General features: G+C 48.6%; 1 protein-coding gene across 5 annotated transcripts in view; it reads right to left on the reverse strand.

Annotated features, from left to right (window-relative positions):
• The window catches only part of Nav2 (neuron navigator 2), a 373079-nt gene that overhangs the window by 23255 nt on the left and 337233 nt on the right, over positions 1 to 12591 (reverse strand). For all 5 annotated transcript variants that reach the window (XM_085841707.1, XM_085841706.1, XM_085841708.1 and 2 more), the window contains 4 exons: positions 10347 to 10519; positions 3093 to 3246; positions 1741 to 1903; positions 709 to 809 (listed from right to left, as the gene is read on the reverse strand). In XM_085841707.1, the coding sequence (XP_085697833.1) occupies positions 709 to 809; positions 1741 to 1903; positions 3093 to 3246; positions 10347 to 10519 (591 nt within the window). The remainder of the gene's footprint in view (positions 1 to 708; positions 810 to 1740; positions 1904 to 3092; positions 3247 to 10346; positions 10520 to 12591) is intronic.

The raw sequence follows: 12591 nt of genomic DNA on the forward strand, positions 1-12591 counted from the left end.
GTTGGCTAAGTCTAGTCAGCTTCCTCCTCTGCCTCACCAATAACATGTGCCAAGCTGCCTGGGACGTGCTTCAGGAAAAGAGTTAATCCACAAAAGCCACTTTGGAGAGCATTAGCGCTTACCAGTGCTGAAAATACAGGAGAGTACAATATGAAGCTGGTTTTAGCAAGCTTCCTCTATCTTTTAAACAAAGAAGTGAGGTGCTCTTTGCTTGATTTATGTCAAAGGACAGTCAAGGAGTGTGGGCACGGGAGGGACCGCCAAGGATTGTGGGTGCAAGAGTTCTGTGCTTTCAGACCATTGTCACAAGTATTCTATTTTATCTTCACAATTTCTTTTCTTTCTGTATTTTTTTTTTTAACTGTGGTGCTATGAATGGAACCCAGAGCCTTGTACGTGCTAGTAAATACTTGGCTACTGTGTTACAATCCCAAGATCCTCTTGTTAATCTCTTACAGTATCTAATTTATACATTAAGCTCTAACACCCATAGTCATGTAGCATATCACAGCACGTATTGGGTCCAGTATACTCTGCCATTCCAGCATCCCCTGGGTCTCGCAATGCGCCCCCTGTGAGTAAGCGGGACTATAGTGTTGAGAAAGGTGTTAGCATTTCCCATCGCCTTAGGTTTCCAGGTAAGTTGCTAAGCTAGGCCATTTCTTCCTGGGGAAAGGACAGGCGAGCAGGGAGAAGGGTCCGACTAACCTCCTTCCACTTCATTGCCTCCTGAAAGCTGACAACTATCTTAACATGCCTGCCTCCTTCCTTCCGAGCCGAGCATTCACCAGTGTCATCCAGCAACATGTCTGCGAATGGAAAACATCAACAGCCTTAGGCACGTGGGGGACAGCAAAGCTGCTTCCCCGACACCTCTGCCGCCCATGGGCGTGGCAGCAGGACAAAGCAGGTGTCAGGGTGCAGGGGAGGTGGGGGTGGGGATGGGAGAGGGTAGGATGAAGAATGAAATCACAAAAACCGATGGTGGGAAAGACCAGGGGGCCAGCAGGCTGACAATGCATCTTGCCAAATGGAAGTGCAAGGGAGACTCAACCAAACGACAGCAACGGTAGCATCATGGGTAAAATAAATAAGTAAATAAATAAAAGCGTCAGCCTTGAAATGCTCACAAAGAAAACTCAAGGTGCATTCTGGGATGACGTGCCAGCCTGGAGTCTACACCCCAACAGCCAGAAGGCTGAAGGCCCAGACACAGCTTCTGTAGGACCTGCTACCGAGAGGTACACGGGCATTGGGCCTGCAGATCAACATTCTAACATGGATTGAGCAGAACTTAGCATGGTGGGCAAGGAGAAAACCCAAGTTCATGGTCTGAAGAATTTGGGGGTGCTGGAGCAAAGCATGGAGCACTCTAATGGCTGGGCTCATGTTGGTAGCAGATGCACACCCAGACACAAACACACACCCAAAGTGCACACACACCTGCTACCTCACCATCAGATCTGTGGACCTGTTCATCCTGGAGAATAGAGTGCCGCCAGCTGCAGGCCTCCTTCTGCCCTCGTCCCATGAGTCTCCTCACCCAGGCTGGTAGACTAGGCCTGCCCAGGGACTCACACCACTCACCCAGACGTATAGACTCAGCTTGTCCCCAGCCACTGTGACTGTGACTGTGAGCCACTCAGTCAGGCTGGGCTGCACGGCCTGCTCCTGGTCCCACCAGCCACTTACCCAGGCTGGTGGACAACTTGACAGGTCCCCAGTCTGTCAGCCACTCACCTAGACTAGTAGACTCAGTGAGGTTCAGGCTGTGCTGGGAGAGCCCTAAAGACTGCCTCGGGGAGGCGGAGATGGACACCTGGGAGGGGGCCCGGCTGCAGCCACTGCCTTGAGACTCAGACTTCAGTCGGTCATTCTCAGCTTTCAGCTTCTCGATTTCACTCTGCCAAGAATAAGGGAGAAACTAACTCACTAGATGGACCCGGCCTTTGCTGGAGGAAGAATCTCGAAGTTCCCGGCAGGTACCAGGTACCTAGGTCAGTCAAACTTAGGCACACCCTTGGGGAGACTCAGCAACATGCCCCACCTTCCTTGCCATTCAAGACTCTGACAGGGCTGGTCCCCGGTTCACGGAGAATTGATCTTTAGGGGTTATTCAGAATTTGCTTTTCTCAGGGTCTGCTGCCCCAGTAGTCAGTATAAAAAGAGTCTCGGAACCAAAGAGATTTGAGAACTTGGGGTGTGACAGATTCCGCAGCTCAGTGCCTTAAGGAGTTGCTGGCTTTGTGACTCTGAGATGCACACAACGTGTTTCTGGAACACACTGATTGTGGAGCTGTCCTTTCCAGGAGCCTCTCTCAGAGACAGGTGTGCCAGGGAATGTTCTTTGGGATGCTGCTCTCCGGTGAGACCTCACTTAGCACACTCCATAGGAGTCCTCCCTTCTATAGCTATCCGTAAAGAACTGAAAGCATGCAAAAGCATGGTATGAAAGACTGGAATGCCTTCGGTCCACAGTAGAAGGTGGGGCTTTTAAGAACCAGTCTGTAGCCATCTTTAAAGGAAGCCACTGACTCTCCTGGCAGCAGGACATGGAAAGTTTTGGGATGAGGGCCAGGCTAAGCCTTGGAGGAGGAGTCCAGTTTGGATTGACAGAGGATACTCAGAGAGGAACGAACAGCATGAGACAGACAGTAGGGACACAAAGCCAGTTGCCATAGCTCTCCATGAGAAGCGTAAGAAGTGGGGCTAGGGAAGACAGAGGAGGTAAAGGGCAAGAAAGGCAGGCAAAAGGCTTAAAGGCCGATATAGGGGACCACCTCCGAAGGAAGAGAAAGTGGAGCCACACAAGGTAATGTGAAGACTCACTCTCTAGAGAGAGGTAGCATGGGGAGCAGCAATGGCCAGCACGACAACACACAGTCCTCACCTCGGGCTGTCACAACGACCAGCATATTGACCAACACACAGCCCTCACCCCAGGCTGACACAATGACCAACACACCGACCGACAGACACACAGCCCTCACCCTGGACTGTCACAATGGCCAGCACACAGACCGACCACACACAGCCCTCACCCCGGGCTGCCACTCTGCAGCTTCCTGGGGCTCTGTTCAGTATCCACTCACCTGCATCCTATTCATGGCCTCCCGGAGCTGGTCCAACTGGTGAGCAGAGCTGAGGGCTTCCAGGCGGATGTCTGTCAGCTTCATCTCCTTGTCTCTCAGCTCATTTCGTAGCTGCATGACCGTCTCAGCTTCGCTGTCCATACACTCGGAAATGCTAAGGGAAGAGGATATTACTGGCAAAAACAGCTGAGTTCCTTCACTTGGTCCTCTCACAGAGTGATCCACAAAGTCATCTCTCTGAGGTCAGCCATCACTCAGTGTTCAGCACCATCATCAACAACTGGCCCCTCCTCCTCCAGCCCCTCCCACTTCCTCATCACGAGAACCATAGCCAAAGCATCCAAAAGACAGATTTTGTTACTCTACCTGTAGAGCAGTTGGTCACCAGGAGGCCTCTGCTGAATCTTTCCCCAGCATTACACTAACAGAGGGTAATTAGGAATGGGTAGACCAGAGCAGTCTACCTTTGGGGTTTGCGCACGTCCCAGGGCAGGCTCTAAGAGTCAAGAGCAAAGGGTGCTCTCCCTCCACCCCCAGCCAAATGTGTGTGTGTTGGGGGGGGGGGATTTAAATATGAGTAGACAGCGTTAATCTGATCTTTATTTTATTCTGAAAACTCACTCTTTGAAGTGTCTAAAAAGATCTGCTGTTAGTCCTCCAGGCCCTGTCTGTTTGCTACACTCATTCTTATAGTAAATCGACAACAGAGTTGAAGAGAAAGATCCAAGACAATGAGGTGACACTGAAGCCAAAGCTTCCTCTCAGAGCGCTTCACACAGTGTGGCCAGCTGTCTCTCATCAGATCAGAGTGTGGCTGCTCTACTCAGGAAAGAGCAAGGCGGGGCTCCTTGCTCAGCCACTGGGGGTCTTATAGAACTCTTGCAAGTCAGTATGAGGTGGAAGATCTTAGAAGCCATGGTTAGTTGTAGCCTTTGGAAGGGACAGTTCTACTAAAATTAGTTCTGTGATTTCTAAAGGATGATGGGTGATTGGCCATGATTTGGATTGAAGATGGGAGAGAAAGAAAAAAACTCAGAAAGCCAAAGCTCCCAAGTTTGAGAGCTGGAGCTGATGACTGCCGGGAACACTGAATGCTTGGCTTGGAAGATGGCAGCCATGTCAGCCCCTTCCTAAAACTGGATGCTGGCTTAGAAGTCAAACAAAATCTACACATGAAACAGGCTGAGGTCCCAACCTCAGCTGCTAGCAGAAGACATTCAGACAACTGTTCAAAGAGATGCAGAGGCTTAAAGGAAAGTCTAATGCTCAATGGACTTGCCTTTCTAGGGCTGTTAAACCGCCTGAATGGAAATTCTTTCTAAATAACAAAACCACTTCCTACTTTTTCAAAGTTACCAATTAGCAAGCTGGGTGAAAGGACCTTGCATAGAAACGTAGGTAGCTGAGGCAGGAGGGTCACAGGTTCATAGCTTGTTTAGACCCAGAGTAAGGCTCTGTCTTTAAAAGAAGTTACTAGTAGCCTGGCAGTGGTGGCCCACGCCTTTAATCCCAGCACTTGGGAGTCAGAGGCAGGCGGATTTCTGAGTTCCAGGACAGCCAGGGCTACACAGAGAAACCCTGTCTCAGAAAACAAAACAAACAAACAAACAAACAAACAAAAAATAACAAAAAGAAGAAGAAGAAGAAGAAGAAGAAGAAGAAGAAGGAGAAGGAGAAGGAGAAGGAGAAGGAGAAGGAGAAGGAGAAGGAGAAGGAGAAGGAGAAGGAGAAGGAGAAGGAGAAGGAGAAGGAGAAGGAGAAGGAGAAGGAGAAGGAGAAGAAGTAGAAGTTGTTACTAGTGGAGTTAGAGAAATGGCTTAGCAGTTGAGAGCACTGGCTTTGCCTACAGGGGACCTGGGTTCAATTCCCAGCACCCACATGGCAGCTTACAACTGTCTGTAACTCCAGTTCCAGAGGACCTGACACCCTTGAATGCATATACACGCAGGCAAAACATCAATGCACCTAAAAATAAATTAATCTTAAAAAAAAATTACTAACTACTGAGGAAGCATCTCAACTTCAGTATCTTCTTAAATCCAAACAAACAAAACGCAAGAACTCTCCAGAATGTGATGACCCTCTTCTGAGTCTCAATCTCAGTCTGCAGAACTCAATCCAAAGACCCTTCCACCAGCTCCCTGTGCTCAGGACGGCCTATAGCTTTTAGGGTTGAATCGCAGAGACATTCCAGTTTAATGGATGTGCTCTAGTCCAGGTCTTGCTGAGAATGTGAGGTCTGCTCCACACCTTGCTACAAGCTTTGGGTCTTCCCTTGTTCTACTGGGAACTCCATTCCAGGTGCTGAAGTAGGGCCCGCCCTTCTTCTCTAAAAAGCTCTCTCAGAGCGTCTTCCTGACCACACAACTTGGGGGTTGCCTTGCAAAGTTTTGTCTATCAGGGACTCCACTAAGTAGGTAAGATATCTGTCTACTCCCAGATTTGCTCTGAGACTTAATCCCAAGGCTTTGGTTTAATGATGCCTAGAGATGGAACTTTGAAGAAGTGATTAACACATTAGATGAAGTCACAAGAGTATGGCCTAATAACTGAACAGGTCGCTGTATAAGAGAAGAAAGATGGACCTGAGTGAACTGGTTTGCTCTTGCTCCAGCCAGTGATGGATGTCAAACTCCCTGGCACCCCAACCACGCCAAGATCCAGCAAGAGGGCCAACCGAGAGTGCTAAGTGGGGCTGGAATACACACCCAGACCGTAAGCTTGATGAATGTCTAGTTTATAACACATAGGATCTACTCTGTGCAGTCACAGACACAGAAAACATCTGAGATGGAAAGGGAAGAACACGGCGCCTTCTTCCCCCTTGTTCTGCTTGACCCCAGTTCCTTTAGAACTATACTGTTCTCAAGTCATTCTGAGCATTTAGTCACACCTACTCTCACACAGTAGGTATGCAGCAGTGTTTTCTGAAGATATCTGAAGCATATTCTTCGATTAACTTATGGTCTGCCATGATTCCAATTTTAAAATGGGGGAGAATGGGACACAGAGCACCATCGTGCTCAAGGTCACACTATTTAAGCATGGCAATCCGGAATGAAATCTGGAGGAAGGGGGTTGCTTAACTCTAGGCTCCTGGACTATACCCAGTAGGTAACCAATGTGGGCCTCTCTACTCCCGAGACCATGAACTAAAGTGACCTGATGTATTTTTTTTTTCAGTCTCTAGCACATTATTCTATCGTCTCCCTCTCTGTCTTTCCAGAAGTGGGCTGGAGGCATACCCAATTTTAAATGCCTGGAGTGTGGGAAACGTGGCCTCGCCACAGCTGCCATTGCCTCACCCACAGAGGAGGGGTTTCTCTGAGCCTAACCCCTCTGCACTGGGCTTCATCTTTGAACTCCCTCTCCAACCTACATTTGCACATTTTTACAAACCTTTCAAGGTTGGAAGTGAGCACTTGCCCTCAGCCCACCCTTTGGAAAAAAACGAGACCCAAAACAAATCTCTCCAATGTCCACAGAGGCTGTGGAATGTAAGAAAAGGGCAGGGGAGCTGAGAGCTGGCCCTGCCCCGTCCCTGTGGGGACAGTGGTTTGGAAGGCGCTGGTTTGGAAGGCGCTCTCTTGCTCCTCTCTCCTTTGATGCCGCAGCTTCCCTGCCTCTCTGATGGGCCACCCAGCGGACTGTGGCTGGGGTTTGCATTCCCTCTCTCACGCAGTTCTTCCCTCTGCTCCTGGGTTTCCTCCCACGCCACCGGCCACTGTGCTTTTTTTCTTCCTGAACTTTGAATGTCAGCACATCAGAGCTAGTCCTGGCCCTCTGCTCTTCCTCTTCAGTTCACCCGACTCTGAGTCCCCACTTTTCTCAGATGTGCATACGTAGGGGCTCCAGGGTGGCTGATACCTCCATAGGAACGGATCACACATGTCACCTGACTCAAGCAGAGGTCCAGATGGACACTGGTTGTGGTCTGAATGTGAGGTGCTCTCCTCCCCACCCCAGCCTCTTGTGTTTGAATACTTTGTTCCCCACTGGGGTGGCTGTCTGAGAAATCTGGGAACCAGTTACAAGTTAGAGCCTCACTGGAGGATGTGAATCACTGGGTGTGGGCCTTGAGGCCTTGTAGCTCAGCCCCTACTTCCTGTCCACTCTGCTTCCTGACTGTGGATGCAATGTGACTGGCCACCCTGTGCTCCCACTTTCATGCATTCCCCACTGTGATGTTTGTAGCTTTTAAAGCTTTTTTTTTTAAAGCTATAAACCAGGGGGCTGGAGAGATGGCTCAGTGGTTAAGAGCACTGACTGCTCTTCCACAGGTCCTGAGTTCAATTCCCAGCAACCACATGGTGGCTCACGACCATCTGTAATGGGATCTGATACCCTCTTCTGTTGTGTCTGAAGACACAACAGTATATTTACATACATTAAATAAATAATAATTTAGAAACAAACAAACAACTACAAGCCAAAAGAACCTTTTCCTTCCTTAAGTTGCTTTTTCTTAGGTATCTGGGTCACACCAATAAGAAAAGTAACAACTAAACTACCCCCACCCTACCTTATCTACCCTTTAGTCAGCCATGGCAACCCCCCGCCCCCAGTGTCTCTAAATCAACAGAGCATCTACCACCTCAGGGCTGGGGTAGGATGAGGGACAAGAACTAAAACCTGAGGAAAATTATTCTGTCAGATGGATATGCACAATGGTAAATAACAGAGCAGCTGAAAGGGGTGGGTGGCGGGTGTTACTTTATGCATGGAAGATAGGCTGGGCCTTAGGGATAAGGTCACCTTAAACCCGAGCAATAAATACCCAGAAGGAGAGCGCATTGGTCAGGGGGCGTGTCAGCAGCCAAAGGTTTGAGGAGAGGTGTGTGACTGAAGGGGTCACAGGACAGTGCAGTCGGAGCACAGAAAATGCTGTCTATGATCTCCCCACCCCCACCCCTGCTCCTGATGGCCTGCACTGCCTTCCCTAGAACTCCCATTCAGTCTGTCTCAGCTTTCTGCCTAAAACTCTTCCGCACCTTGCCACTGCCCAAGCAATCGGATGTGGCCATACTCATTGCAGAGCTCTGTATGCTACAGCCTCACCTATCTCTCAGGCCTCATCCACCATGCTGTCCCTTGACCATCATCCTACAGCAAGCAGGCTACCTGCCCCATCCTCCCCTGCAGACTTATCAGCCCATTTCCATATTGAGCTTCTTATACTGTTGATTTCTTGGGAAGACAGCCTTGCTCAGTGTGTTTGATCTGTGATCACCAAAGCCCATTCTCTTTTTTTGCTTGTTCCCTAACACGGTAGTATGGGCCTTGGGTTCCAGACAGTGGAGTTTGGTAGGAGTGGACAGGTGCATCCTGCAGGCCTGGCCTACAAGATCTTGCTTACATACTTGTCTCCTGATCAAGCTGGACACAGCATCATGGAGCAGAAGTTCTCAGTCAGGGCATGCTACCTGCTGATGCGGATGTTCCCATCAGGAGGAGAAAGCTGACCAAAGCTCCTGAGCTTCAAAATCGGGTTTGTCACAGCGGCTTGTGTTTCTGACCAGAACTAACCAGTGGTTCCTTCTGTTACAAAGCTCTCTGCTGCAATGCCCCACTGAAGAGGGGCCTCCCCAGACCACCCCATGAAAATGTATCCCATATGATTCTTACAATCAACCCTTGGGACAATCTGCCTGGATTTTCTAGGCTTCTCTGATTACTGTCTGCTCATCCCACAGTAGATGGGATCAAGCCAACAAGGAATTATAAAAATCTGGGACACTGCTGTAACAGAACCAGGAATGGTCCCTGGTATGTGGGGGTGGTAGGGTGGACTTGGGAGAGGAATAAACCACATTGTTCCATGTAGGGATGTATATAAGCCACAAAGCATGGTCCCCCTGTGATGGGCAGAAGGCATATAAAGCCTTAGTCCCTAAGGAATGTCAGACTCTATGGCCTGGTCTTACAAACCACTGCATACCAAGTTCAAGTTCGGGAATTAAGAGCAGACAGTGGGCTCCTTTCATCTCTTCTCAGGTGACTGCTGAGTCTAGATGCTCTGGGATGGATGGTGGAGACCTCTGCTGTCTTTACATCTTGAGAATCCCATGTGAGAGGGGCTCATACTCTCAAGCTCATCTTGAAAGTCTTCCTCCAGAGTCATGTGGAGGGGATAGAGATAGCTCAGTGGTTAAGAGCACTGACTGCTCTTTCATAGGTCCTGAATTCAATCCCCAGCAACCACATGGTAGCACACAACCATCCATAATGGGATCGGATGCCCTCTTCTGGTGTGTCTGAAGACAGCTATGTGTATTCATATACATTAAACAAACAAACAAACAAACAAATAAAGAGTCCTGTGGAGGAAATACACAGACCTCCAAGAGAGAAACCAAGGTTTCTCTATGACAAATCTCATCCTTTCTCTGGTCCCTTGGTGGCTGTCCTCTCTTACACATTGTCCCATCTTGCTGATCTCTCTGCAGGCTGCTTTTTTTCTGGTTCTTCCCCAGGGACCCTAGATCTACTGTAAATGCTCATGGGGGAGGCTTTCTCAGTGCTACAGAAAGCCAACTGTGTTGGGTTCTGAGCTGATACGCAGATATTGAGTATGTATCCAACAGTCAATACCTGGTCACCCCAAGCTATTCTGTCCCAGGCTCTAGAGCATTGTGTTCTTAGGTAAGGCACAGGACTGCCCTCCTACACTCAAGCGGAATGAAAACTCAAGTCAAAGTGAGAATCACCAGCAAGGATAGTGCCAGGGCGGTTGGCTCTTCTCTACGTAACTAACAGTGCCTATGTGCCTCAACAAACCAGCTGTGCCTCCAAAGAAAGACACTCTAAGTGCCACCTGTCCTGAACTCCCCAAGGGGTGACTCTTGGGATGAACCACTGTATAAGACCCAAAACAACCAACATTAGATTTTAACTAAAGAAGAAATGTACAGTCTAAGTACTTTACCCCAGAGAAGCCAGAATTTCAGAAACAAACAAGCAAACAAACAAACAAACAAAAAGCCAACTGCCTACACCCACACAAGCATCTCCCTTTGTATCAAAATGGTGGAGGCTTTGTTGCAGCTGTTTATCTTGCTCAACCCTCAGCATGGGATAAAGTGACAAGATGTACAGAGAGAACTTACACAGCATGATGGGCAGCTGCTGATTACGAACAATGGCACCCCGATGAAAGCAAAGCCTTGGGGGGCAGGGCCATGCTGCACGACAGGACTGCCACGTACAAGAGTGGGCTCTTAGGAGCCAAAGGTATTCACTATTAGACAGACTTACAGAGAGTTTGAGTGGGCATTCCTCAGCAGTGGGGTGGAGCCCGTAGACCCATTGTGTGGCAATTTTGGTGAGGAAGGCAATGAAGAATCCGTCATCTCCTCGATGTCCGAGTGAGAGGATGCTGACTTGGGGGACTTCTTCTTTCCAAAGGCTTGCTTGAAGGAGCTGCGTAACTGAATACACAAGATGGTCAGCCTGGTAGAGGCGAGGCCCCGGGGTAGAGGCATGCTGACAAAAGAGCAATTAACCGGACCACATTTCCCCCCATCAATGCAAAGGCACCCAACAGCTCTGTGGGATCAGTACATTCGGGGGAGGGAAGTTATTTGGCATTGACAGCTCAGGATGGGCCTGTGGCAGGGGAGTGGGGGCATTCCATGCCTACTCTTTGTTCCACAATAGATGCCAACAGCAAGACAGAGCCTGGCTCAGCGGGTGCGTGTGGGAAGATGAGGTTACACAGCAATAAAGCAGGATGCTTGGATGTGGGGACAGATGAGGATGAGGTTAGTCATAACAATGGATGGGTTAGCTTGGTATCTGAGAGTAAACTTGGTCTGGCTTACCTCATTGACCTGCCAGAGAAAATGCAAGCAAAACAAAAACAAAAAACAAAAAAACAAAAACGGGGAAAGAAAAAAAAAAAAGACAATTTTTAACAGAGAAAGCCAGTGACAGGGAAAGCTTAGGACTTTTCAGATGCGACATGGCTCATAGTACACACCACACAGAGGCTTCTGGTGGGAGTGGGATGCTCCAGCAGCATGGGCTGGGTCAGGGACATCTTCTTCCATCGTGAAAGGAAAGGCGGGGGGAGCTGGGAGGGTTCCTACAACCGGGACTCTTCCAGCCTCTCTCCACTTGCAATGGCTTCCCTGCTTTCCCCGAATGCCTGGTCACTTCCCTGCCTCTTCCCAACCATCTCTTATTCTGAGCGGCATCAGGAATGCACATCTTATCTCCGTAGCAATGGGGGACTGGCGTCTGCATTGGGCCCTTGGGTCTGTGAAGCTCTCTGCGGCATCCACTTAGGGGTCCCTGCTCTGCGGCCATGAGGAAGATAATCTAACAAGCAGAGAACCCCGCCATCTCACTTCGTACTCAAGAATCTCATAGCTGTCAGTGGAACTCATTAACCACCGTGGAAAAGGGAAACAGAAAAGGGGCAAGGCCATTCCCCAGCCCCCAAGGCAGACATGGAAATTCTGATGAGAACGTGAGAATTAAACAAAATTCTCCAAGGGCCATGCAACATAGACTTTTCTAGGCTTCAAACAAAAATAACCATACTTCATCCCCCAAAGGGGTATTTTCGGAATCATCCCCTTTTCCTGGGGCCTTTTGTCCTTCGGAGAATGCAGTCTAGGGATTTCCTTGCTTGTGAGTCAGGAAGCCTCTCTCAGTGGATGTGTCTCGTATTCGACAAGGTACTTATTGAGCCTGTGGGCAAGCCCAGCCCACTGCCCTCTACTGATGCTCCTGTTTGCAGACGGAAGTCATAGGACCAGGCTTTGCCACACAAGCCAGAGAGTTAAACCCTCTGGTAGAGTATCAGGTGAAAGAGGAGGTTGCAAAGAATTCAGAATTAATCTTTGGGGAAAGCTGAGACTGTCCATTATCTGTCCTTAAGTGAGAATTGTCTAAAAGCAACATACATAAGGTTCAATTCTTGGCTGGAAGAAAACGGCCATGAATTTTCTTTTTCTTTCCTTAAATAATAATAATAATAACTATTATACAAATTTATTATTATTGTTGTTATTATTGTGTATATGCGAGTATGAGTATACCACCACGCATGCGTAGATGGCAGAGGACAACTTTATAGAGTAGGTTCTTTCTGTCTTTCTGTGAGTTCTGGGGGTCAGACTCAGGCTGCGTGGCTTGCATAGCAAGTATCTTTACCTGCTGAGTCATCTCACTTTTCAGAGATAATTTTCTTATCGTTTTGAGAATCTGACCAGACTAGATTATCAACTGCATATTCGAGATGGCAATGTAAGCTAGTCTCCTCTGATTACAGCAAGCAGGTTGCTAAGAAAGAACTTTTAGCAACCTAAAGGAAAAGAAAAAAAAATCAACCAGAATAAGAAGAGAATAACATGAAGATGGCCTGGTAGATCACCTCCAAGGTGAGTTACCAAGAACCAGCATGAAACCCCAACTCCTCCGTCCTTAACTAGACCTCGCCACCCATCCAAGATGACACAGATGAGGAGATGGGTATGGATGGCATAAAGGACAT

Source organism: Mus caroli, unplaced genomic scaffold (assembly GCF_978045245.1).
Source record: "Mus caroli unplaced genomic scaffold, Mus_caroli_1 scaffold_8, whole genome shotgun sequence".
NCBI lineage: Eukaryota > Metazoa > Chordata > Mammalia > Rodentia > Muridae > Mus > Mus caroli.